General features: G+C 35.2%; 6 protein-coding genes and 1 non-coding gene across 7 annotated transcripts; 4 read left to right on the forward strand and 3 right to left on the reverse strand.

The window, feature by feature from the left end:
- The first annotated feature begins 186 nt into the window (after positions 1-186).
- F4812DRAFT_394653 (WD40 repeat-like protein) lies at positions 187-2,067 on the forward strand. Its single transcript, XM_047932150.1, has one exon. The coding sequence runs from the start codon at positions 355-357 to the stop codon at positions 1,801-1,803; it is 1,449 nt and encodes a 482-aa protein (XP_047789694.1). The 5' UTR covers positions 187-354; the 3' UTR covers positions 1,804-2,067.
- Positions 1,960-4,283, reverse strand: F4812DRAFT_459484 (P-loop containing nucleoside triphosphate hydrolase protein; the record flags this gene model as incomplete). Its single annotated transcript, XM_047937555.1, has 3 exons — positions 1,960-3,346; positions 3,420-3,862; positions 3,924-4,283. 3 exons carry the CDS (start codon positions 4,281-4,283, stop codon positions 1,960-1,962), a joined length of 2,190 nt encoding a protein of 729 aa, XP_047789695.1.
- A 1,125-nt stretch (positions 4,284-5,408) lies between these two features.
- Positions 5,409-7,165, forward strand: F4812DRAFT_451231 (uncharacterized protein; the record flags this gene model as incomplete). Its single annotated transcript, XM_047936180.1, has 4 exons — positions 5,409-5,630; positions 5,707-6,269; positions 6,330-6,611; positions 6,670-7,165. The coding sequence occupies 4 exons, from the start codon at positions 5,409-5,411 to the stop codon at positions 7,163-7,165; spliced, it is 1,563 nt and encodes a 520-aa protein (XP_047789696.1).
- Positions 7,166-7,235: 70 nt separating this feature from the next.
- F4812DRAFT_394760 (Prefoldin alpha subunit) lies at positions 7,236-8,208 on the reverse strand. The gene is made up of 5 exons (XM_047932151.1): positions 8,065-8,208; positions 7,807-7,974; positions 7,619-7,728; positions 7,442-7,559; positions 7,236-7,356 (listed from the first exon to the last, which is right to left on the reverse strand). The coding sequence occupies exons 1-5, from the start codon at positions 8,087-8,089 to the stop codon at positions 7,307-7,309; spliced, it is 471 nt and encodes a 156-aa protein (XP_047789697.1). The 5' UTR covers positions 8,090-8,208; the 3' UTR covers positions 7,236-7,306.
- Positions 8,209-8,723: 515 nt separating this feature from the next.
- F4812DRAFT_459487 (CTP synthase) lies at positions 8,724-11,291 on the reverse strand (the record flags this gene model as incomplete). The annotated part of the gene is made up of 11 exons (XM_047937556.1): positions 8,724-9,367; positions 9,436-9,597; positions 9,715-10,030; positions 10,084-10,275; positions 10,355-10,362; positions 10,419-10,567; positions 10,635-10,732; positions 10,787-10,811; positions 10,873-10,928; positions 10,987-11,033; positions 11,243-11,291. 11 exons carry the CDS (start codon positions 11,289-11,291, stop codon positions 8,724-8,726), a joined length of 1,746 nt encoding a protein of 581 aa, XP_047789698.1.
- Positions 11,292-11,799: 508 nt separating this feature from the next.
- F4812DRAFT_429317 (tRNA synthetases class II core domain (F)-domain-containing protein) lies at positions 11,800-14,791 on the forward strand. Its single transcript, XM_047934262.1, has 11 exons — positions 11,800-11,908; positions 11,974-12,353; positions 12,420-12,801; positions 12,857-12,935; positions 13,046-13,150; positions 13,220-13,495; positions 13,564-13,630; positions 13,750-13,782; positions 13,849-13,927; positions 14,015-14,373; positions 14,422-14,791. Exons 2-10 carry the CDS (start codon positions 11,975-11,977, stop codon positions 14,163-14,165), a joined length of 1,551 nt encoding a protein of 516 aa, XP_047789699.1. The 5' UTR covers positions 11,800-11,908; position 11,974; the 3' UTR covers positions 14,166-14,373; positions 14,422-14,791.
- Positions 14,792-17,231: 2,440 nt separating this feature from the next.
- Positions 17,232-17,310, forward strand: F4812DRAFT_t88. The gene has a single exon. It is a non-coding gene; the product is annotated as a tRNA-Arg (tRNA).
- The last annotated feature ends 9,323 nt before the right edge of the window (positions 17,311-26,633 follow it).

Consider the following 26,633-nt stretch of genomic DNA (forward strand, 5'->3'; position numbering starts at 1 on the left):
TACCTAAATCATCCTATGTTAGGTACCTGGTATGAGACTGGACATGTCGGAAACAGCAGATATTCTTAAAACAAAGGTAGTGTTCAATCAAATATTCAACTAGTGAGATTCACAGTGTATGATCTGACAATCCAGCATTTACCTTATCGATAGTGCTTGTCACCAATGCATTAATCTAAACATTTACTTACCTACCTAGGTACCTAACTATTCGTATTTGCTCTAATTAACCTTTCGCCATTCATTCACATCAACATCAACATCATCATCATCATCATCATCATCATCGCCGCGGGCTTAATAGCTCGATCTAACAATCATATAATTACTAACACTCCATTGCTGGCGAACGCCATGGAGGTCGCTAAACCCGATCTCAAATCTCTCGTACTGGAGAATGCTCGACGCTCGAAATCGCTTTTTGCAGATCCATCGTCCGGCGAGTCGGCGCGGAAGAAAATTAAGCTAACTGATGACGCGCTCGAACCTCAACGCGAGAAAAACGCTCTATCTGTTCGCCTCCACGCCGAGTACCAATATGTTAGAGAATTACCCCCTGCCCTCGCGCAAAAGCAAACGAGCGCCATGAGCGCCAGGAAAAAGGGCAAGAGACCAGCCGCGAACGAGCCCCCAGTCGCACCAGAGGATCAGAAGACCCAGAAGCTGATCGAGGGCATCGTACAATCCTCCTCCCCCGGTACTAATAAGCTCCCATCAAACTCCAACGCTCTAGTACATTTACAAAAGCCTCCTCGACCTACTTCAAATACGTCGACATCCCAGTCCCTAAGCATCGCCCGAGCGCAGGCTACGCATCAACCCAAGCCCGACTGGCATCCCCCATGGAAGCTCATGAGAGTCATCTCGGGCCACCTAGGTTGGGTGCGCGCCTTGGCCGTCGAGCCACACAACCAATGGTTCGCTAGCGGTGCCGGCGACCGCACCATCAAGATTTGGGACTTGGCAACAGGAAACTTGAGACTAACTCTAACTGGCCATATTTCTACGGTGCGAGGTCTCGCGGTGTCTCCTCGACACCCCTATCTGTTTTCCTGTGGCGAGGACAAGATGGTGAAATGTTGGGATCTGGAGACGAACAAGGTGATCAGACATTACCACGGCCACCTGAGCGGTGTGTACACCCTATCGCTTCATCCTACTTTAGATGTCCTAGTTACCGGTGGCCGAGACGGCGTGGCTCGAGTCTGGGACATGCGCACGCGCAGCAATATCCACGTGCTATCCGGTCACAAGGGCACCGTTGCAGACGTCAAGTGTCAAGAAGCTGACCCGCAAGTCATCTCCGCCTCTCTCGACTCTACCGTGCGCCTATGGGACCTCGCCGCGGGCAAGACCATGGGCGTCCTCACCCACCACAAGAAGGGCGTTCGCGCCTTGGCCGTGCATCCCACCGAGTTCACTTTCGCCACTGGGAGTACCAATAGCATCAAGCAGTGGAAATGTCCCGAGGGCGCTTTCATGGGCAATTTTGAGGGACACAACGCCATCATCAATTCCCTCGCCGTTAATGAGGACGTCTTGTTTTCCGGCGGTGATAACGGGTCCATGAGTTTCTGGGACTGGAAGACGGGCCACAGATTCCAGGCCCTCGATTCTATTGCCCAGCCGGGTTCCCTGGACGCCGAGGCGGGTATCATGAGCTCTACGTTCGACCGGACGGGCCTGCGTCTTATTGTCGGCGAGGCGGATAAAACGATCAAGATATGGAAGCCGGATGAGAAAGCGACGCCTGAGACGCATCCGCTAGAGTGGAAACCAACGCTGGGGAGGCAAAAGTATTAATCAGGAGGAAAAATCGCGTAATTATCTCGTATTGTCAGCACTTAGAAGGCGTTTTTTTAAGTATAGACAGATATCTTACGCTATGAAGGACGGAAACAGATGATAATTATTAGGGGTATTAAGGTCGTAAATCTTGGTTTTGGTACTATCTGTACATTAGAATGCTATACCCAGCGCCCGAATCTCAGGGTCGTCTCGAAATGCAAGCTTGATCTCTTCATCGCCTACAGCAAGCCTAATCTTGCTTGGTCGCTCGGCCCTCTGGCCTTCCAGGATAATAATCCCAGCCCCTGTGAGGTCGACGGCAGCCGTACTAATTCCTGCCGGCCTGTGAAGAAGCCCTTGCTCTTTCTTTCGTGTTCCTATATCCGTCTTGGCATCTTTATCTACCGAATGTCTTAGTAGACCAACTCGACGGCTTCCCGCGTCTAGTACGAGAGCGCGATTCATCTCTTCCATTACGTCGCCGTAAGTACTATCTGGCAAGCCCGTCCGCTCATTTCTCACTAGGAGAGACGCTAGGATCAACTTAGAAGCAAACGGTAGTGCTCGTAAATATTGCTGTAGAGGACTGGATGTCGCTTCGTTAATGGCTCGCTTTACAGTCGCTATGGTGACCTTACCCCTAGAACTTTTTGACTTATCCGCTTCGCCCGTCTTCGCCTTCGCCCGCTTACTCGGGGTTCCTGGGTCAGGTTCCGAGCCCTTAACATCAGCTTCAGCCAGTTCTACCGCTCGCCGACATATATCGAGAGCGCGCCGTGCATCACCACTCACAGCAGCGACTTTACGGCTGGCGAACTGGACAGCATCCGGTTCGACAATGTTTCCCGGAACACCCTCAAGTCGCGACTGGATAATCTTCATGAGCTGTTCGTGATTATAGCCTGGGAATGTAATGCGCGTCAGTCCCAGGCGACTGCTAATTTTATTGCTAAGTGTTCTTTCCGGCAGGTCCATCGTGTTAGCCACTGCAAGCACAATAAGTCGCGAGTGTCTCAACCCAGGCCAGTTAAAGAAATTATACATGACGCTTTGGTTCTTCGTAACCAGTTGGTCGAGTTCATCCATCAGGACAACACAGGGAATCCGTCGAGGGCTCGGATTGTTGAACTCTCTCTCAAGAAGATCTAGTGCCTGGCTCGGGCTAACTCGCTGTCCCTTCAGAGCTTCCCAGAGAAGGGAGTATGACTGGTGCGGATCGGTTATCTTCATACCATTGATCTCAACGAATATGAAGTCATCTAGCTCATCGGATCGTACTGCTTCATCTAGCTTCGATACCACCTCTCGTACCGTAGCCGTCTTCCCTGTTCCTGGTGTACCAGATATATATATGCAAGCACCAGAGCCATCAGTAATAGCAGCCTCGAGGTGAGAGTATACTAGAGAAAACTCGGACTCTCTACACGGTAAGCTAGTGGGTACCGATGCAACATGCAGTTGAGCCCTTGCAATCTGAAAAGGAGAAGACTGATGGTGGCTTGGAGAAAGAATACGGGTGGCAAGGGGAGTGAATTCCAACGCCTTCTTCACGACGACTCTAGTAGTTTGGGTTAATAAAGATTCATTTTACAAATTTTAGGACTTGGTCAAGCGAGCATCTAAATACTTACCTCCGACTAGATGGTGTCACGACTTGTTTTGTCTTTTGTTTCTTTCTCGGCGTAGTGACAGCTCGAGTTGCGTCGTTATCAGAGGCGTAATCCTCGTCTCCCTCTGGCTGAGTAGCCACAAAATCTGTTTCCAAGGTAGAGATATCACGAGTGCGCCGCTTTCTTGTTGACCTCGTTCCGCTTCGTACCAATTCGAGCAGATCTTCCACATCTCCTTCTCTACCAGAATAGACATCCTCCCATACGAACTCCTCCGTATAGGTCGCGGTCCTCGTATTACATCCTCTCCTACAGATGAAGGTCTTGTTGTAGACTGCTGAGCTACGGGGAATCTTTCCACTGGGATATTCCTGTTGAAACTTCCGTTGGGACATTACCACGGCTCTGCCATTGATGGAGGCTAGCGGATTTACGTCAGAAGATGGCGTGATGTACAGTTCATTCTAATTCACGTATGTTAGTAAGGGAAGCAAGGGTTTATATGCGTTAATAGCAAATGCTAACCGGTAGGAAATCGGTTCTCTTCCGGTCGCTATTCCGAATCTCTTTCTCTGTAGAAAACCACAGGAAATTAGCAGCCTTGTCTCCATTCTCATCAGCCTCGCGAAATTCGGCAACTATAGCAACCCAGGCCTCATTGGAGCCTTCGGCCTTCAAGAGAACACAGTCACCAACGTAACATTCAAAGGCACCCATGCGGGCGCCCACGATGCTATGATGGGCATTTCTTTTCCTCTTAGTAGGCGATACAGATGATTCGGATTCCCGGTAAATCCATTCCCAGGGGTAGTCATCAACGCCTAGTTCATCATCCGAATCATCTCTGGCAACCCCCTTTATGACGTTGGAAGAGCGGCGAACCATTCTAGAAGGGCCAATTGAATGGAGATGCGAATGCTAGATTAGGTATTAAGGGTTTAATGTTTGAGGTTTGTCAAATAAATCTCGATTGTTGAATTAGGCAGCTGCTTAGGTAGTGAGTATAGACACATAAAAGAATGAAATAAAGGTTGGGGGGTACTCCAGTAAGTGGATGGACGATAGGCGGACAGGGGTAAGTTGCAGATGGAACTTTACAGAGGGACGCGGTTTCTTGTGTAAGGCGCGTTCGCGTTATCACGTGACGGTAGTTACCTACCATAGTAGTTAAATTGATTCTCAGGGGGGTAAGTAGGGACTTGATATGCCAACCATGCCATATCCATGAAGAAAAAGCCATTAAAAAAAAAAAAAAAGAATAGATCTGCTAAATTATTTTGTCCTTTGAATTTCTTTGAATTTTACATGTAATTGTAGTCTAGCTTACGTATTATGAAATGGCTTTTTTTCTGCTTTATACACCAAGAAGATGGATACTTTCGCTTGTCACGGCGTCATGCAGTAGGTGCAGTAGGTGCAGTTAGATGTTAGGTAGTAGGTGTAGCCGAAAAAAAAACATATATTAGGTATTCCGTACACACCTACCTCCTACCTAGGTAGGTACCTAAATGCAAACACATGAGTGCAGGTCGCCGCTGCCTCCTTATAAAGGTGTAGCAATTCAAACCTGTCCGTCCTAATGCAGTTTCAGTCTCGTATGTTATAAACTCACAGCGTCATATATCCCTCCCTTTCATCGTTCCCTACATTTGCATTGAGAAACTTTACACTCTGACTAATAGCATCGCCGGCCAGGCTGGCAACTTACGTGACTTGAATTGCATGTGCGCTGAGCTGAAAGTCAAAATGGAATCCTTGATTGACCTGTGCGTGTCTTATCTTGTGCAATTTCCTGTCCCAACCTGTTGCCATGGACTAACTTATGCCTGACATATTCTCAGAACTTCTAGCCTGTCTAATGATGATAACCAAAATTGCAACCCAACATCCTCCATAGACCTGCCCCTTGGGAAAGCGGACAACAGAGAAGCTCCGCTTCAGTACTTACCCTCTGCCCAAAAATCATTCTCTATGCTTTGTCAACCCAAGGCAGCAGGTAAATCCTCCAAAATGGATAATACTAATATATACGCTGCCTCCCAAGCTTCTGGGGCGAACGAGTCTCGTATGAACGCTACCCCTCAGGCGCAGTTCGCGCCCACTGAAGCAACTACCAAAGCAGCTACTAGGCTGGTCACGTCGAGCAACAAGGAAGGCACCCAGTCCACTATCAGTCTTCGCACCGAAGAAAGAGACACGGATAGTATAGAGAATCCCACTGAGAAGAACAAGGTTTGTGACTCTGTCCACAGTTTTCTCTCCTGATGATAATGACAGCTAACACTGTCTTTCTTTTGCATGACTTTAGGCCAATTTCATCATCTCCCACACCCCAGAAGTAGCTGCTGGAGTGATCGAGGCCGTATACAAAGAACTAAGCCGAGTGAGCGACTACAAGGTCGAACTTCGAGAAAGCCCCCAAGGTTCTTTCATATCGATTACTGGCATCGCCAAGAACATCGATGAATACGTCAGATTGGCGCAGGACGTGGCTGACGACTTCATTTTTAACGAGTCCACCGGGGGATCTACTGTTTTCGTAGAGCCACCGCCCCAGATTGACAGCACTACCCAGGTTGTTTTACACATCGACCCGGTTTCGGGCGAAGTACGACCAATGTTACAGCCAGGCCAAGATGCTATTACCAGCTTGCCACACCTGGAAACTCCTGAGGAGTTCAGAGCGAAACTGAGCCAGTACCTCTACAAGTCACTGGTCAAAGCTGGTCGTCTCAAGTTGTCATTAACACTAAGAGTTTACTTGGGTCAGTTCATGTTGCGAAAGTATCCTAAGGGTAAGGGGATATATGGATACAGTGACTTCCATACCATGGTGAAGCATCCCCGTGCCTCTGGGTGGCTGAAGAGTTGGTGAGTACTTCGACTTCTACGGCTTCATAAGCTTGGTCGGTATCACTAAAAGTTGAATAGGGTCGGCAATGAAACACTAGCCCGGAGAGTTCTAGATTTTGTCAGGAACAACACAAAGGGTCCGTTCCAACCCACTGGCAATCAGGCGAACGTGACGGCGGATGTTTTGCCGCAATATGCCCTCGAGATGCGCACTGAGGGCACCAAGTTTGACGTACCGATCAAAAAAAGAACCAGCGGAATGTCAAGAGGTACTGCAGCTTGTCAACTCTATCGCGTAACTTCGAGTACGCTAGGTGCCAATCCAGCCGAGGCTAATATTTATAACTTGAGCCTTGGGAAGTAAGTCTACTGTTAGATAAACGTTTGGTATGGCAAAGAGGTCTGACGTTGCTACCAGGAATCTCGACTGGCAATTGGAAGGTATCGATGAGGACAAGGGTGCAAAGACGTTCCCAGAAGTCACCCAGTACTTAAGATCCGCCAAGGCCGAACTTCTAAACTCGGAGCGACCACACGACCTTAACGTTTACCCTAGCGTGAAGCTAGAACCCCTCATCGCAGTAGAGAACAAAATCAAGTACGTCGCAGTCAAGACCATCTACCACTTTAGATGGAAGTTCACGTCGTACATTGTCGAGGTCGCGATCAACCACCGATGGGACAGCATCCCCGCGATGAGAGCTAAGGCGGTACCCAAGACCGAGCTTGGAATCAGTATCTTTGGAGAAGACTGGGATTCGGAAGACGATGCAATTGGAAACGTCTGGGGCGATGAGTTGCAGTATCTACTTGAAGGCCTCCGAGGTTCAACGGCGCCTAACGGCCGTGACAGAGTGGCCCATTTCTTACAGACAGTTGGTGATATCCGCGATGCTTTGGAGCACCTTTTCTAGCTCGCTCCTTTCAGGTTGATCCCACAAGTTGCGATAGGAAGGATGTATCAAAGCCATCCATACTCGTTGATAGTTTGACGCTGGGAATGTGATGTATAAGAGCTAGGGTCCATGATGGATAGTCTCACAGCTCTTAGCCAATTACGACGGTGCTGCTTGCTGCGCTCCGCCAACCATCTTTTGCCTCAAAACTAATAGTTTCGCACGTCGCATCAGCTAGGAACTTGAATGGAGAGAAACTCCAGAATTGAAACGTATAACTAGGGTTAATAATACCTTCTTCGACAACGCGCACGTTGTTCGTTTTGCCTTGCACGATTGCCTCCAGATCTTTGATACTTGCTCCTAGTTCTCCAACCTTATTCTCGTAAAAGTTCGCCGCCGATTTGATATCCTGTAGGCTCAAGTCAATATCTTCACACCCCCTGTGTCTATACTACGCGTAGTCCTCACCTTCTCGACGTAAAATCCGGTACCGATGTCGACGACGACGTGGGACGCATCCGAGAGAGTCCCACGGACGTAGAGGGAGTTCGTAAGGGGTACGAGGATCGAATTGTTTTCTGCATTGCCTTAGATATCGAGTTCGTATTCTCACATATAGACAAGGCCAAGCCAGACAACAGCTATGGTAGACGTACCCCGTAGAGCGGGCGACTTATTCTTATCCTGGACGCAGCGGAGACATTCGCGAAACTTGGACTGAGCGGCGTGAAGCTGGGTGAAGGACGACGTGAGATGTTCGAGTTCCTCGTCTAGCTGCTTCTTTACTTGGCTGAGCTGCTGGGCGCTCAGGGTGTCGAGGTTGACTGTTGGTTAAGAGAGGGAGGAATTAGTCAATCTCGTCCGGTACGAGTAGCTGAAAGAAGAAAATCAGTAGAGGGGTAGTATGGGCGTACTTGTTTCTCCGTTACCGCTAGCCATCGTGAATTATAAGCTCTGAGGGCCAATTGCTTCTCGAGAGGTGTAGAAGTTATTAAGGTACCTAGGTAGGTTCAGGACGTTCGAATACGAGTGAGCTCGACTTAACTGTACAATATAATATACATAGATGTTAGTGGGGGAACTTAGTGCATGTACCCTGACACCCATACCTCTTAAGTTAGGTTAGGTTAGGTAAGTACTTTTATTAGGTATAATGCCAGAATGCCAAGGCCCAACACTCAGTTATTAATAGATACATTTGTATGTATTTGTATAGGTATGTAATACCTACTTAATGTAAGGTATGTGTAAATAAGTTTCATATTTTTTGTCTGTGCACTTTTGCGATATATATGTGCCAACCCATGTCCATGTAACCAGAACATCGCAGTGCTAACTAACCTACAGCGCAAAGTTATGATAGTAACTATATGTAATCGAACACAGATCATACAGGAATCCCCTTAGTTCCGAAACATATCGACCCTGGCTCCGTAGAGCAAGTACCTAACTCGCACCTTTTTTTTTTTTCCTCCCCCTTGAATAAAAATAAGTCTGATAGGACTTGCCTCAGATGGTTTCTAGCCTATACTATAGACTACAGAGAAAATCGATATCTCACGTCGTATAACGCTTAAAAATGGGCATTCTCCTCTGCGCCGTTGACCACACCGTTGGTTTGTTTCTTCTGTTCGCGTATCTCCTGGATAACCTGGTCGAGGCAACCTGTGCTGGCAGCCATGAAACCGAGGTACGTAGGCGATGGAGCAAGCACGCGAGATGTAAACTCCGGATGAGCCTGGACTCCGACGAAAAATGGATGATCCTTCAATTCGACCACTTCCATACGTTTTCCTGATTCATCCTTGCCCACAAAATTGAGCCCGGCTTTCTCTAGTTCCTCAATGTAGTCAGGGTTGACTTCGTAACGATGTCGGTGTCGCTCTTCCATAATAGTGGCATCGCCATACAAGGCCCGAAGCTTACTCCATTCGCTCCCGGCCTGGAAATGCGTTGCTTTCGTACCGAGTCGCATTGTGCCACCCATGATTTCTTTTGACCCTTCTGGCATGAAAATGACAACGCGATGCTCGGCGTTGGCATCAAATTCTTCCGATGTAGCATCCTTGTAGCCGCATAAATTCTGGGCGGCTTCTATAACGGCGACTTGCATTCCGAGGCAGACTCCCAGGTAAGGGATCTTGCATTCGCGTGCCCATTTTGCAGCCTTGACCATTCCTGCCACGCCTCTACCGCCGAATCCTCCCGGGCAGATGCCTGTATGGAATTAGCTAATAGCACGCTAGACGTACCCGAGATCTGGATGGAAGAGTTCAATTACTTACAACCAGAAGCGACAGTCAGTTGTGACCAAGCTTTGTGATATGTGGTGGGATCGCTTTTCAGGGTAGCCTCTTCAAGGTGCTCTGCATCAATCCAGCATAAGTTGAGCTTGCGGTTGCATCGCATTGCTGAATGCTCTAGAGCCTTAATAACAGAGAGATAACCTAGATGTAGATATTAATTTTCGCTATTCCAATCTTTTTCGGGTGGTAATATTCATCTCGAGGCAAACAACACCTATAGTTTACGATACCAAGTTACGAAAATTTGGCGGTACTTACTATCAGGAAGTGCGATATATTTACCGACTAGGGCAATTATTACCGGCTCTAGGTACGGCTTTGTCACGACAGTCTTCTTCCACAGCTGCCATAGGCTTTCGCCTTTGTGGACCAGGGTTGGCGGAATCGACAGTTGGTCCAACATCAAGGCTTCGCGTAGACGATGTAGTAAGCCCTGCTCTTCGAGGAGTAACGGTACTTGGTAGATAGTCTCGATATCCCGAACGGTAACGACTTGCTGAAATTCAACCTGGCAGCTTCGGGCAATCTTTTGAGTCGTAGCTTCGTCAAGGGGGCGCTCGCAGCGGCAAGCAATCTGCAGATACTCTTAGCTGACAACCTCATAAAATACTCTATTACGGTACTAACTAGGTCTGGTATTAAACCGGCACTTCGCATCTGTTTGATGGCGTGCTGCGTAGGCTTCGTTTTCTCTTCTCCGTGAATAATCGGTACATAAGAGACGTGTATGTTGACCATATTTCCTTTGCCAACCTTATATCTGAACTGAGTTAAGGCTTCCACAAAGGGCATGCTCTCAATATCGCCAACGGTACCTCCCTATCAGACGCCGGTTAGATTCATACGTACCAAAGCCGAGTTTGTAGTTAGGAATAATGAATTTAGAATAAGGACGTACTAATTCAACTAGAAGTCGGCATCGATTAGCGCTTGAAAATTCGCCGGGGATCATGCATACGTACTAATACAGACATCGGGCTCTTCACTACTATCATCAACTGGTATCCTCGCAACTCGTTGGATCCAGTCCTGGATAGCATCTGTGATGTGAGGCACAACCTGAACTGTGCGCCCTATGTAGTCGCCCTTCCGCTCTCGTTCGATTACGGCCCTTTTCGGGGAAGATGGTCAGTGATACGTATGCCAAAAATAAAACCGGCAAGGTTAGAGTGACGAACTTATAGATCTTGCCCGTTGTAATGTTGTTCTCGTTAGTGAGGTTGAGATTTAAGTAACGCTCATAATTTCCGAGATCGAGATCGGATTCACCCCCATCCTGGTTTCTATCAGCATAGTGGTAATGGCAGTATGCAAAGAGCGAGATATTTACCTTCAAAACGAAACACTCTCCATGCCTTGAACCAACAATTACTGTTAGTGTTACAATATATATATTACTTTAGGTATCTCACCTACTCGAGTGGACCTAGTGTGCCAGCATCTACGTTCAAATACGGGTCAATTTTGATGGCCTGTCATGCGATAGTCAGCATGTGATATTTAAGTGTCATAGACGTCGTATGCTCATACCGTAACCTTAAGACCCGTTGTCTTGAGCAGAAGTCCGGAGGAGGAAGCTTTGGGAAATTAGTATGTTCAGAAATATTCGTGAGTTTTTGAGTTTTTTTTCTTGCTGATATACCTATTATTCCTATTAAAGATGCAAAATTAGCAGCCGAAGATGATTTTTATTTACTTAGCCATTGTTATAATTATTTTGCAACCAGTTTCAACACAGAGAGGCGCATGAGAATCAACAAAAACATAAGTGAAAGGACCAATATACCTTTGCCAATGCCGCTGATGACACCACCGCTGACTAGCACGTACTTCATCTTGCCAACTTAGTTGTAAAGTTTGGGAAGCGTAAGAGTACGATGCCAGTGCCAATGTAGGCAAGGCTACTTCTTATGAGTAAAGGGCTTGGATAATATGATTAGAAGAAGGCTGCTGATAGGAATGTGAATACTGATATAATTATTTGGTGGGCTGTTGCGGTGTGTTCGACTCTGCTGAAGGCAGAATCTAAGCAAGTGATGAAAAGTAAAATGATAATAAAAAAAAATGTTCATCTTCCTTACTGCTCAACAAGGTTTCTGACAGGGACCCCTCTATCGATAAGATAACTTCATTCTTTTCATCCATGTTAGGCAGGCGGTAAATAAGGTTGAGGTACAATAGGTACCTGCATGTCGATACATACCCTGTAACTTGTAAGTACTTAGTACATAACTTACCGGTACTATTACTATGTACTGTACGTACCGGTTGGAGGGGCACTGCACTGTCTTTGACTCTTTGGTGGGGGGAGGGGAGGGGGAGGGGTGTGTTCCTAAGTCGCGAAACAATTCAATTTGCAGCAATCAGATGTGACTCAGGCTCACACAAGCTTCATACATAGTATAGCATAGGGGGGGAGGTTCCTCAAAATCTCAGATTTCTTTCCATCAAGGTACAGCGCCTTAAATCCCCCTCAAAAAAATTTGTACCTAGGTACTAATTCCATTTTTTTTTAAGCATGGCATCTTCAACAACAAGTCCCCCGTCGGGGGATCTTGCCTCGCGCATTCTTCAGTCCCTCAACAAAGCCTCGCCGCTTCTCTCGTCCGAGGCCTTTCCAGACGCGAGCTTCGTTGAGGTTAAAGCTGCCCTAGATCGGTTAGCCTCTCGTGATATGGTCACCTATGACACAATAGAACGAGAGGAAGCTATATTGGAACCGGAAGGTGAGCAGATTGCTGCCAATGGTAGCCACGAGGCCCGCGTATTCGAGGCCCTACGCTCTGCCATCGACGGCTTAACAGTGCAGGATTTGGAGAAGGCCATCGGCGACAAGAATGTTGTTAAGATTGGTCAGGGCAAGGCGTTCAAAGAGAAATGGATATCCAAGACAAAGGGTATGTTTGAAAGTACTATCCTGCCACGCCAATGCGACCACTGCTAATCAATAGGCAAATTTATAGATGGCAAATTCAAAGCTGCCCAAGACTCCATAAAAGATGTTACTAAAGAGCAAATGTTGACCATCAAGGAAACACGGACATACCCCGACGCTAAACTACTTGCCGACTTGAAAAAGCGAAAACTTATCAAGATGCAAAAGATCATCAGCTTCAAAATCCACAAAAGTGCCAAGTTTGCCCTGAAGATCCCCGAAGAGGCAACAGACTTAACCGCCGACATGATAGCCACGGGCTCATGGAAGACGGCCACATTCAAGCCGTATAACTTCAAGGCTGCAGGAGCAGATCAGCACTCGGGCGCCTTTCATCCGCTCAACAAAGTTCGTGCCGAGTTCAGGCAGATTTTCTTCGAGATGGGATTCGAGGAGATGCCTACCGATAAGTACGCGCTCCTGACGACCACAATTAGCACGAGCTAACGTGGGATTTCTCTCCAGGTTTGTCGAGTCTGGCTTCTGGAACTTTGACGCCCTTTACGTACCACAGCAACACCCAGCGCGTGACTTGCAAGACACCGTATGTTAGCACCTCGTCTTCCACCGTTATATCTCAAGGGATACCCCAGGGCATACTGCTTCGATTTCTCGTCTTAGCCTTAATCAGCTCCTAACATTTATATGGAATAGTTTTATATTTCCGATCCCGCCGCAGCAGATAGGCCTCGGGAAACATCGCCCGATGACAAGAAAGACTACAATGCTTACTGGGAGAACGTGAAGGCGGTCCATCAAGTACGTATTTCCTATCATCATTTGGTGTGCTCCTCTGAATAGCTTGTAGATTGCTAATCCGCGATGCAGGACGGAAAATACGGTTCAATCGGCTACCGATACCCTTGGTCAGGGGACGAGTCGCTACGATTGGTACTACGTACTCACACAACAGCCATCAGTGCAAATATGCTTTATAAACTAGCAGCCAGAAAGGGCCCCGACGGCCGCCCACCACCGGCACGCTACTTCTCTATCGACAGAGTTTTCCGAAACGAGAGCGTTGATGCAACACATCTGGCAGAGTTCCATCAAGTTGAGGGCGTCATCGCTGACGCGAACTTAACTCTGGGTGGCCTCATGGAGGTGAGCATCTAACCCCAGCTATTTATTAATCAAGATAACGTAGCGAGCCTTCTTCTCACTTTATTTAGTTTATGGACATCTTCTTCGGCAAGATGGGTCTCACCGATCTCAAATATAAACCCGCCTACAACCCATGTGCGTACTCACTCCAATCTACGTAATCGCTGATATTTCACATAAACCCCTGGATATTATGTTGAGGTTTCTGGCGGATTGCTCGTATTGATTGGCATGCTTTGCTAACATCAATATAGATACCGAGCCTAGCATGGAAATTTTCTCCTACCGTACGTATCCCGCAAACTACAGCCTATTCCAGTCACTTTGGTCTAGATCCTAACATATTACAACAGACAAGGGTCTCGGCAAGCTTATCGAAATAGGAAACAGCGGAATGTTCCGCCCTGAAATGCTAGAGGCCATGGGATTCCCGTGCGTATTATACCCCGATGTTTTTTTTCCCATTGTCATCCTCAGTTTCTATTTTTATTTATGGGATAACTCTGACTCTTATTGCAGCCCTGATACACGCGTGTACGGGTGGGGTCTCTCCTTAGAACGACCTACAATGATCAAATATGGAATCTCAAATATCCGCGAGCTACTTGGTCACAAAGTAGACCTGAGGTTTGTACAGAGCAGTCCCGCTGTACGCTTAGACAAGGATTAGAAGAAAATTTGTCTTTTTAATATCAAACGAAAGGGATTTTACTAGAAGCACAGCCAGTAACATCAACTGGTGCTCTGGAAAACTCTCATAATATGCGCTGCGTACTCCTCCCAACAATAGGACAAGACGTACCCTCAAAAGGTAGCCCGAATAGCCCAGGGTTTTGATGTACATAAAAGAGACATGTTTGACCTAAATCTGCCTACCAGTAAGTGCATATAGGTAGCTAAATCACTCGTACTAAGTGTCGGAGCAGTTCATGTTACTTACATTAGGAATTCGTTCCAACCTTGTCTAAATCCCACCAAATCCTAGGAGGCAGACCTCAAAGTCATTTGTCTCTTGCAGTATCATCACGGACAAAGCTTATAATAATCCAAGCGAACGCTTCAATAACCTCACGAATAAGTAGATCTGTTGTTGGACATCCTAATGTCATGGCTTTCGTCGGAGAATGTAAAATCGACTTGGCATATTATTCGATCAAAATAAAAGTAGTTAATATGTTGGGAAGTGCAATATAACGAGTAGATAATCTAGTTCAAGGTCACCATGGGTAAATATCTAGCTAGCGCTGCTGTTTAAACGAACCTGTGCCGGAGTCCGTAGACAGAAAATGATTACATCGTCGCCATATATATTACATGACCAACGCCTCATGATTACTCCCACGATGTGACCGTCGTGAATACTGAGCGCGAAGAGCCAACTGGGTATGGTATTGATACTCTAAGTTACGTCTACCTATCTTAAGTCTAGGGGCATAGGAAGGGTATAAGCAATACGCATTATCTATGTTGTCCAGCTTACAGCTTGGAGTCTGCCCCTGTTAATAAAGGCTGCTGTATAATCGACCAGGCACAAAACAATCCTAAGTGGTAGAACTGGTATGGTTATCGCCATAAATGCTGAGCGAACCAGCCGCACCTCACTACCCTTCAGATATGGCGTTATTTGCAACCTATAACCAAGATCGTTAACCAACTAGTGGATGTTGAGATACTTTCTGCCCATTCACCACCTTACGACACAGTAGCATCAGCTGGCTAGCTCACAGGGTTCAATTTAAGAAGTTCTTCACCCAGTGACTGCATAATTTCGTATATAGTAAACCCATCTTCTGTCATATAATGCTACGATAATCAATCACGAAGCAATATAAACTTGTACATATCAACATAGGGGTCTATGGAACCAGTATCGTTCGTTGTGCTCCTTCCAGTGTTGAATGTAAAGGAAGCATCACATCTCGATGAGCGGTATGTACAGATACCGGCCTTCACGAAATCACAGCCCGTCTCTAGGCCTCGATGCTCTCTGCCTAGTAACATATGTTCCATGAGCCACGTATAGCTTTAGAATGACTACCTAATATATAAGGTAGATTGAATAGGAAACCGGTCTACAGTTCTCCATCTGCGCGTGCAATCAAGGGATTGGTCCGACAAATATAAGCTGGGACTAGTTCTTCCTCAATACTGCACATTTCCATCCAATGCACGTATATCGTAGCCATTAACTCACACGACTACAATTAGATTGGGCCTCATGCCGCCGCCGGCGCGAAGGTCACGATGCCGGTCATGTTTACAGAACCCACTCCCCACCCCTCTCTGCAGCCGAAAAGATTTCACCGGAGCGTTGATCACAGCGCCATATTTGCTGAGCAAGACAGGACAGATGTGTGTTCAAGGACCTTTATCAACCCTCGGAGACAACACATTTCTGATTTTCTATACAGCACCAGCCTAACATTATGATTATTTTCGCAGTCTCACATCACATATAGGTTACACAATAAACGCTTTCACATAGACAACCTACATCTAAAGATATTTCGGAATGAGCACACTTGAAACTTGAACCGCCCAAGCCATCCACAAGGGAAATTTCCACTGGGATATTGGAGCTGATGAGGAGAAGTGTCTGAGTGCATTTCTTGACGGCCACTTTCGTTCCCTCACGTCCTGGAAACCAGCCCGAAACGGAATTGTCAGGTATGTGGAAAGTTGTCCAGTCCAGGCTTGACGACTTTCTACCCACAGTCCTTTCCGATACCATTCATGGCAAGTAATTCATGAAGAAATGCCTCAGCGACGATAAAATATGCCGGTGGAATTAGTGTTAAATCAAAGTAAAACTATATTGATAGCTGAGTGAGGTTTCCATTCATCGTCCCTATAATACTTGTCAGGGTCTTTATTGTTACGGGAAATAATTGACTAGATATTTCCCTACCCCGATCTATATTAGGTATCTAATTCAGTTGCTTCCCAGCCGATAGAATCTGCATGGTACGCGTGTGATATTAAGGCACTCTGTGAAAACTCGAATGCAGGATGGGCGGTAGATGGGCAAAATTTTCGTAATTGCAGGGTTCTAGTGAGACGACCCAGAGTGTAACCGGCTATTTGCCTACCTAACCTACTATAGGTCACGGGTCTGGGCAGGCGTATGGAAATGGTGGTGTCTTGATTCGTAGAGGTAGCAAGATAGGTAAGGTAAACCACTAGGTGGAAAGCTCACAGGTCGTCAACACGGTTAACTCACCACAGCATACTCCAATACGAGGTTCTATAGCCGCTTACTCAGTGCTACACCATAATGCACGACCCGGATTTCTGTGCAATGGGAGGCATTAAGCCTTGCTGCCGCGAAATACGGGGTCTAGTATGGAAAAGATAAACATACGGCGAGTACTGATCCCGGGTTATAATCCACATCAAGCTAAGCATACCAACAGCTCCTTACCCTCATAGATTCAACACCTACTACTCATAACTTCATGAACAGAAAATACACTTAATCAACATCCCCATGGATTCAGTCTGGAACTACGACCTTTCTTTTATGGCTACAAATATTTCCACATATTCGAAGGTCATGCTTTTAACAATTGAAAGGCAATTCAAAACAATAGTTCCATCGAACTTAAAATACTTCGAAAGGAATTGTCCAAATTGCTTGCTTGTTAGATTAGGGGAAAGCAACTTCGGAATATACACTTGTTGCAACAGATAAAGGCATAGCTATTAGGCATAATTGTAGCAACTTCGCTGAAAAAAAGCCCAGCTGGCTCAATGGTAGAGCATTGAGCTTCTAAAATGATACTCAAAGGTTGTGGGTTCGAGTCCCACGTTGGGCTTTTAAAAATATTTTAAATTTAATTAATTTAAATTTTTTTATAACTTTGTGAAAGTTTTATTAATTATTTTAAGTTTTTAAAAAGTTATTATTATTAATTTATAATAAATAAAATTTATTTATTTTTATTTTTATTTAATATATTTAACTATTAATAAAATAAAATAAATATTTTAAATTTTATAATATATTATATTTAATTAAAATTTATTAATAAATATTATTATTTATTATTTATTAATGTAATAAACTTATATTTAAATTCGTTAAAATGTAATAACTAGGGTTTTAATTTTTAAGTAAATAATAATAATATAAGTTAAATATTAATAAAATGTTAAAATATTTATTAAAAAACCTTAAAAATTTTCCGTTTATATAAATTAAATATAAAATTTAAATTAATATTTAAAAAAATGTAAATAAATAATTAAATATATAATAGTTTAAATATAGTCGTACGTTTTTTATTCATATATTATTTCGTTTTTAAATTTTATTAATTTTATTAATTTTTAAAATCTTATAAATTTTAATAAAATCCTTAAAATCCATAAGATTTATAAGATTTAATTAATTAAAATTCATTTAAATTATTGTTAATTAACACCTCGCTTCTATATTTAATATAACTTTATTAGGTTATTAATTTGTAATAATTAATAAAAATATAAAAAATAAATAAATTTAATTTTTTTAAATAAAAATAATTATTTAAAAATATTTTTAATTAATTAATATATTAACGTAAATTATAAGTTAATAATTTACACGAGTTAATAATTTATAATTTTATATTTTTTTAATTAAAATTATTTTAATTTAATATATTTTTAAATTATAATTTATATTCCCGTAAATATTATAACGTTAAAACATTTAATAAGATTTATTTAAAAACTATTTTTAATATTATTACTTTTTTTTAAAGCCGTGAAACTTTTCCATTTTTAATAATAAAAAGTTTTTTTTTATAATCGTTTATTTTTAATTTTATAACATTTAAAAAATATATAATTTTTATAATTTTATTTAAAATATTTAAAATATTTAAAATAAATTAAATAATTAAAAGTTTAATAATAATATATAATTAACTTTAATTATATTAAATTTTAAAATTATTTTATTATTATTTAAAAAATATAATTTAATTATTTTAAAATTTATATATATATATTTTTCTATAAATAAAATTTAAAACATTTTATAAAACTGTGACGAACTTACACTTAAGTCTGTTAGAATGTAGTAACTAGGGTTTTAATTTTAGGTAAATAGTAGCGATACGGATTAAGTATTAATAAAATGTTATAAGTATTTGTTAAAAAGGTTTAAAGTTTTTTTTTATATAAGTTAAATATAAAATTTAAATTAATAGTTAAGAAAATGTAAATGAATGATTAAATATATATTAACTTTTATAATTTTAATTATCCCCTTTATTTTTTTAAAGGTATTGTAATATGGTTAATTTAATTAAATTAATTAAATTGTACGAGATTATAATTATTATTAACGTTTATCTGTTATTTTAAAGACCTTGCTTCCGTTGATATGTTTTTAATAAATATTAATTCGTAATATTATCTTTTTTTTCCTATATTCTTTATCTTTAAAGATTTTTAATTTAATAAGTTCCTTTGTTTTATCTTCTTATTTTATTGAACTAATTTAATTTAATAATATTAGAATGTATTTCCAAATTATTTATTAAAGTTCGTTATTTAAATTAATATTAAATTTTTAAAGTTTGTACTATTTATATTAAGACTTTTGGTTTTTTTAAAATACTTTATTCAAATTGTAATTATTTTAGGGAGATATTATATTTTTTTCGTGGTTAGTTTTTTATTTTATAATTATTATATTTAATAAATAAATTGTACTAGTTATAACGTAATAAAGATAAATTTTATTAATTATTTTATTTTTGAATTTCTTTATTTAAAGGAGGAACGTAATAAGGCGGAAGATAAATTAGTTAAGTTAAATAAGAAATTTCGAAAATATTAAAAAAAAATATTATTTTTTAGGAAAAAATTAATAAGTATTTAAGTTTTTTATATTATTTAAAATATTAAAAAGATATAATTAAGGATAAGGCTTTTTATATCTTGTAATATAAAAAAATTTAAATTATTTAGAATATAAAAAGGGTTAAAGTGAGGACATTCTAAGCCCGTTTAACTTAGTAATGCTTTTTAGCAATTACATTAAAGTCGCCTTTTTTAAGATAGTTTAATTCGAATTTAAACTTTTCCTTTTTTGTAAACGGTTAAGGTTTTTTTAATAAAAGTTTTTAATAAGCTTTTAAGCGTTTTTAAAGTACTTAATTAATTCTTATATATTTTCTTTTAATAAATAGTCCTTTTATTTTATTAAGTATTTAATTTAATTTCTAAATAACTTAAAATCTAATATTCTTTTTAACTTTATATTTTTAATTGGTTTTAACGTTTAAAATAATTTATATTAATATATCTTTTAGGGCTAATTTTAATAAAGAAATGTAAAAAACTGGGTGTAATTTCGTTTTTAGTGGTAATAATAATTTGTAATTAGTTTTTAAAATAATTTTTTCGATTTTAAAAGGTCTAAATTTTTTGTAATTTAATTTTTTACTTAATCTTTTACTTTTAATATTTTATCATAATAAATAAACTTTATCTTCCTTCTTAAAGATTAATCCTTTAATTTTATATTAATTATTATATTTCTTTATTCTTGTGACGAACCTACACTCAGGTCCGTTAGAGTGTAGTAACAGAGGTCTTGATTTTAGGTAAACAGTAGCGATACGGGTCAAGTGTCAATGAAACGTTGAAAGTGTTCGTCAGGAAGGCTTGGAGTCCTTCCCCTTATATGGGTTAGATATAAGACTTAGATTGATAGCTAAGGAAATGTGAATGAGTGTCTAGATACATGATGGTCTTAAATACTTCGTGGACCTCCCCTATCCTTCGTTCTCTGAGGTTATCGTGATCTTGGTGATCTTGGTGATCTGGTTGATCTTGACGAGATCAACAAGATCACTACCCTCCATTAGGTTGTCCGAGGTATAACCGCGAGATCGTACGTTTCAAGAACCCCGTTTCCTCACAAGGTATGGTTCCCGTGCTGTTGGTTCGTAACAATTCTTTTTTATAAGAACTTAAGTTTATTTGCTAAGTACTTTTATATAATAATAACTTATTCCGCTATGGTTTTTACCTTAAGTATAAATATTTCTTTTATATTAATTAATTCTATAATTGTAAAATTATATTTAATATTTATTTTAAATAAGGATATTTTTATACTTTTATTTATAAAATTATTATATATAATTTTTACTTATAATAATAACTTTATTTAATTATTTTATATTTTATTAACGTATATGCGAAAATACTATTTTAACATTTAATTTAATCGTTTTATTTATTTATTTAATTGTAAGTAATATATTATAAATAACTTTTATTTAATATTTATTCTTTTCGTTAAATTAATCCAAAATTTTAATATAAATAACTTATCCCTATTTAAAATAATACATTTTAATAATTTATATTTATTAATTATATATTTAAAAAAGGCATATATTAGGTTTTTTATTATATTAAATTTTTTATATAATATAAAATATCCGTATTTAATTAACTTATTAATTATTACTTATATATTATTATATAATATATTAATTATAAGTTTTTTTAATAATAGTAATTTAATAATAAAATTTTATGCTATGGTTTTTTAAGCTTTATTTGGAATTTCCGTAAGTTACGTAAGCTTATATGATTTATATTTAATTACCTTTATCTTATTATATATATTATAATCGTTTATTACTTTTTTAACTACTTTTAATAAATTAAAGAAGTTATAATTTTATATAATTTATTATATAATTTAAAAAATTACTTAATATTTATGTAGCAAGTGCTTATGGTATTTTTTAACAAATTCGTATTATAAGGCTTTAAATATATATACTTTCCTTAAATAAATAACTATACCTTTTCTAATTTTAATTTACTACCTTAATACGCGTTATTTATATATTATCTTTTTCTATAAAATATAATATTAAAAAGATAAATATTCTTTATTTATTTAATACAAATACTACTTTTTCCTTTATTATATTTTTTATATTAACCCCGTTAAGTTTATTAAATATATTTATTTATATATTTACTTTTTTTATAACATAAATTATTTTAAAATTAAAGTTATTAAAATATTTTACTTATTTTTAAACTGTAAATCTCAATTTTCAAGTAATTATTAACGTTTAATAATTATTATGGTTGAAGAAGATTATAATAAATTCCTTAATTCTATTAAACTAATATCTTTATTTTTTAAATATTATTATAATAATAAATAATTTTTTATTATAAATTTAATATTTTATTTAAACTTTTTTAAAGGTTTTAAATAAATATACCATTAAGTGCCATATTTTATTATCTTTAAATTATTTTAAGATTACGCTTATAATTACGTTAAATCCGTTTATATAAATTTATTTAAATTAGGTAACCTTAAATAATCTTATTATTAAATCGCTTATAATAGCTTTTTATATTTCCTTAAAAGCTTGGTCCGTTTTTTAAATCTATTAAAAAGCTTTTTCCTTTTTTTATATAATAGTTATAATAAAATTTATAATTTTACTAAAATCCTTAATTAACCGTTTACTATAATTGGTAAAACCGTGAAATTATTATATAATAATATTATTATTTAGTATTAGCTAATTTTATATTATTATTATTTTTAAATTTTATATTTTAAATAATTAATTTTTTATATATAAAATTTACTTTTCTTTAAATTTATTAATAAGTTAACCTTATCTAAAGCTTTTAACACTTTATTCATATATTTTTCATATTAATTAAAAGTTTTAAAGAAAATTAAAATATTATTTAAATAAATAAAAACTATTTTTCTTAAAAATTTCCGTAATATAATTTCAATTATTCCCTAAAAAGTTATTAACGTATTTGTAAATTTGAATAATATAATCAAACATTTATAATAATCGAAAGGGGTTTATATTACTATTTTCCATTTATTTCTTTTAATTATCTAAATTAAATAAAAAACTTTTTTTTAAAATCTAATATTATAAACCATTTTACGTTCCTTATTATTTTTATTAAGTTATTAATATTAAATAAGAGGTAATTATTTTATTTAATAATAAAATTAAAATGTTAATAATTATATATATTTTAATATATTATATTTTTATTTTCATTAAATCTTAATATTTTATTTTTATTTTTCTTAAGTATTAAAAAGATTAAACTTTTTATTAATAAATCTGATTTTTATATATATTTTTTCTTAAGTTTTTATTTAATAATTTTAATTAATACCTTTTATTTGTTTATATTTAATAAATATACCTTATTTAATTTAAGTAATTATTTTTTTTAATTCTATTTTATAATTGTAAGGTTTATAATTTAGGATTTTTATATTTATATTTAGTTTTCTAGTAAATAATTTTAAATATTTCTTTTAATATTTTTTAAATATGTTAATAAATTTATTATATATTACTTTAATCTTTCTTTTTATTATTTCTTATTATTTTATTTATTTAATTAATTTTGTAAATTATAATATATATAAAGGTATTATCTTATAAGCTTTTTCGAATGCCGTAAATACGTGCCTGTTTACTATTGTACTAAATTTATTTAAGTCGGCCTTTTTCTAATGCTTAGATTTATAACCTTTTGTACTTAATTCTAAAGATAATTACTTAATTATATTCTTTTGCCAGTTTATTTTCGGGTTACTAGCTTTTAATTAAAATTTCCTTACAATTATATCGTATTAAGTGTTAATAATATTAAAAGAAATTAATTATTCTTTTTATTAAATCTGGATTAGGAGATTTATAATTTCTTATTTAATTTACTTTTTATTATATTTAATTAATTATTTATTAAATATTTACAATCAATAAATGCTTAAAATCTTTAATTATTTTATTTAATTATAATGTATAAATAATTATTAATTATTTAACTTATATTAAAATTCTTTAAGGTATTTTTCTTTATTAAACTTTTATCCTTAAATTAACTTTATTATTTTTTAATAAATTTTAATAATATTTTATTAAGTACCTTTATATTGTTATATTTTTTTATATATATTTTTTAAGATAATAAATTTATAAATTATATATATTTAATATTAATATTAATTACAATTTTCTTATATTTTTCCTTAATAAATATATTCTTTAAATTTATTATTAATAGGGAATATAATACTAATAATCATATTATTTATCCAAATATTTCCTAAAGGAGTAGGTTTAAATTCGATTTTAATTTTATTAATATTTTTATATTTATACATTAATAAATATCCTTTTACTAATTTAAGTTAAAAGCTTATATATTTTTTTAATTAGATTATATATATAATAATAATTATTAAAACAAAAAATCTAAGATATTTTATTATATTATTTATATTTTAGATTTTGTTAAAGGTTATATGTATGTATTTTAGGTTTTAAATTAGGTTTTCTAGTTTTAAAAATAGGAATTTATCTTTTTTTATCTAATAACCATTTTTTAGTAACTTCCCGTAAAAAGTACACTATTCCGCGGATATCTGCGTTAGCAGTCCTTAAGTTAGCTTTAATTGTTAATACATTTTTTCCTTTTTTTCGGAAGTAATTATTAATAATAACCCTTATAGATTTTGACCTTATATTTGTAACTTTTTATTTGCATGTACCTTTAATGGTTAAAAATTATTATATTTTTAGTTTTTATAATTAAATTAGGCTTAAAACTGGGGGAATTAGGGTTGTTCAAGTATTTATTAAGAATATATAAAACTTTTAATCCTTTTTTTTGTTTAATAATCCTTTATTATATATAAATAATATTACTTTTTTTAAAAAATCTTTAATTAAAATTAAATAACTAAAAATTATATCTTTTATTATTTATTATTTATAATTATATATTATTAAATTTATAAAAAAAACTATTTATTAATAATTTAGGATATTATTATATTTTATTTTTTTATTAATTTTAAAATTTAATGAATTTAACTTTTAAGGGATTATCTTTTTTCTAAATCCTTTTTATAATATGTTTATATTAATAGTATTTAAAATTTTTTATATAAAACGTTTTTAATAATTTTTTTTGGAATTTATTTATTAGGTTAATAGTTATATTAATTTTTAATACAGTTTAAAATATTTTATAAGCATTTTTTATTAATATCTTTTTTATATTTATAAATAATAAATGTTATTAACTTATAAACTTAAGCCTTTATTTTTTTTATTATTATTAAAGTATTATGGATAATCCTAATAATTATATTTAATTAGGTTAAGTTATTAGTAGTAGTGCTTTAAAATAATATAATTTTCGATATTTTAAGCAAATTGGATATTAAATGTTTTTAATAATATTGTTTTTATAACCTTAAGTTTAAATTATTTTTTTAATACCTTAAGTTATTTTTAACATGCTTTGTAGTTTTTAAATATATGGTCTATTTTATTATAGTTATAATATTTAACTTTGGTTATATTTTTTTTAGGTTTTTTTATTTTAACGGTATTAAGGCTTGTTTTTTTAGGTTCTTTTTTGGTATAAGTGTAAGTGGTTTTTTTAATTCTTTTCTTTTAGAACTTTTTATATGATTTTTTGTTATAGATAATGGCTCGTTTAATATATTTTTTAATGTGTTTGGGCCTTTTTTCTTTTAAGATCTTGTTTTTTACTTATATTATTAATCTTTTATAAAAGTAGTTGAACTGGGCGTTTTCCGGAAGTTGAGCTATTGTTGTTAAGCGTTTGAATTTAATGGTATATTCTGAGGCTTTTTTGGTTTATTTAAGGTTTTAAATGGCCTTATAAGCATTTTTTAAGTAAATTGTTAAATATTAATTGTATTTTATTTTTAAAGTTTTTGTATTTGTTAAAAATGTATTTAAATTTTTCTATTTTTTTAGGTTATATTTAAATGATTGTTTAAGATAAGTTAAAATTATATAAATATATTTTTTTTAAAATATTAATAAATTGTTAGGATTTTATGTTCGTTTTTATTAAAGTTAATTCGAAAAAAAGTTAAGTAAAGTTTAGTTATATTAAGTTAATTTTTAATGTTAGTAATATTATTATTATTTAATATTTAATTAATAATTTAATTAATGGTTTTATTAATGTTAAATTTATATATTAATTTAATATAATATTTAATATTTTTAATTATTATATTTTTATTTTTATTTATTATATATAATTATAATAATAATCTTTTGAAATTATTTATATATTTTTTAAAATTATCAATATATTTTATTATAGAATATTTAAATTAATTATTTATAGTTGTACCTTTAATATATTTAAAGTTTTTATAAACATATAATTTTTTTATTTAAGAAAAAATGCAAAGAAATATTAAAAATAATTATGTAATTTATTAATAAAAATAAATATTATTAAGATAATATTTTTAATAATATAATTTTAGTTTATTATCAAATTTTTTTTAACTTTTATTTTATTAATAAAAATAATAAAAATAAAAATAATAATAATAATAAAAATAATAATAATAATAAAAATAATAATAATAATAATAATAATAATAAAAATAATAATAATAATAAAAATAATAATAATAATAATTTTATACATATTTAAATTTATTTCTATTTAATAATAGTTTTTTTTCCTTTTTTTTAATTATAATTTATATTCATTTTTTTATTAAATTTAATATAATATTATACATAAATAATAATTTTATTCTTCTTTTTTCTATTACTTTTTTATAATCGTTTTATAAACCAAATACTTTTATTATATTTAAAATATTTTATTATAATATAATATAATGCTTTATATTAATAATAAGAAAGTATTACACTTAAAGTAAATTTTTAAAAAATATTTTTAAATTAAAATATTTTATATATATTTAAAAAAAGACTAAGGTCTTATATTTTTTTTATTTTTTTAAAAAAACTTTAATTATAAAAACGTTTTATATATATTTTTATTTTTATATTTTTACCTATTTATATAATATAATTTCGCTTAAAGTTTTTTTTTATATTTTATATATTATAATATTATATAATGATTATTATAAAAAAGCTTTTAATGTTTCTTTTCTTTTTATTATAAAATTTTTTATTATTATTTAAAACATTTAAAATTATTTTATAATATATTTATTTATTTTCTTCATTAAATTTTATTTATTATTATATTGGTTTTTAAATTGTATTTTTTTATCAAAATATAAGTTTAAAAA

The sequence above is a fragment of the Daldinia caldariorum genome (genome assembly GCF_022478825.1).
Source record: "Daldinia caldariorum strain CBS 122874 unplaced genomic scaffold F4812scaffold_9, whole genome shotgun sequence".
NCBI lineage: Eukaryota > Fungi > Ascomycota > Sordariomycetes > Xylariales > Hypoxylaceae > Daldinia > Daldinia caldariorum.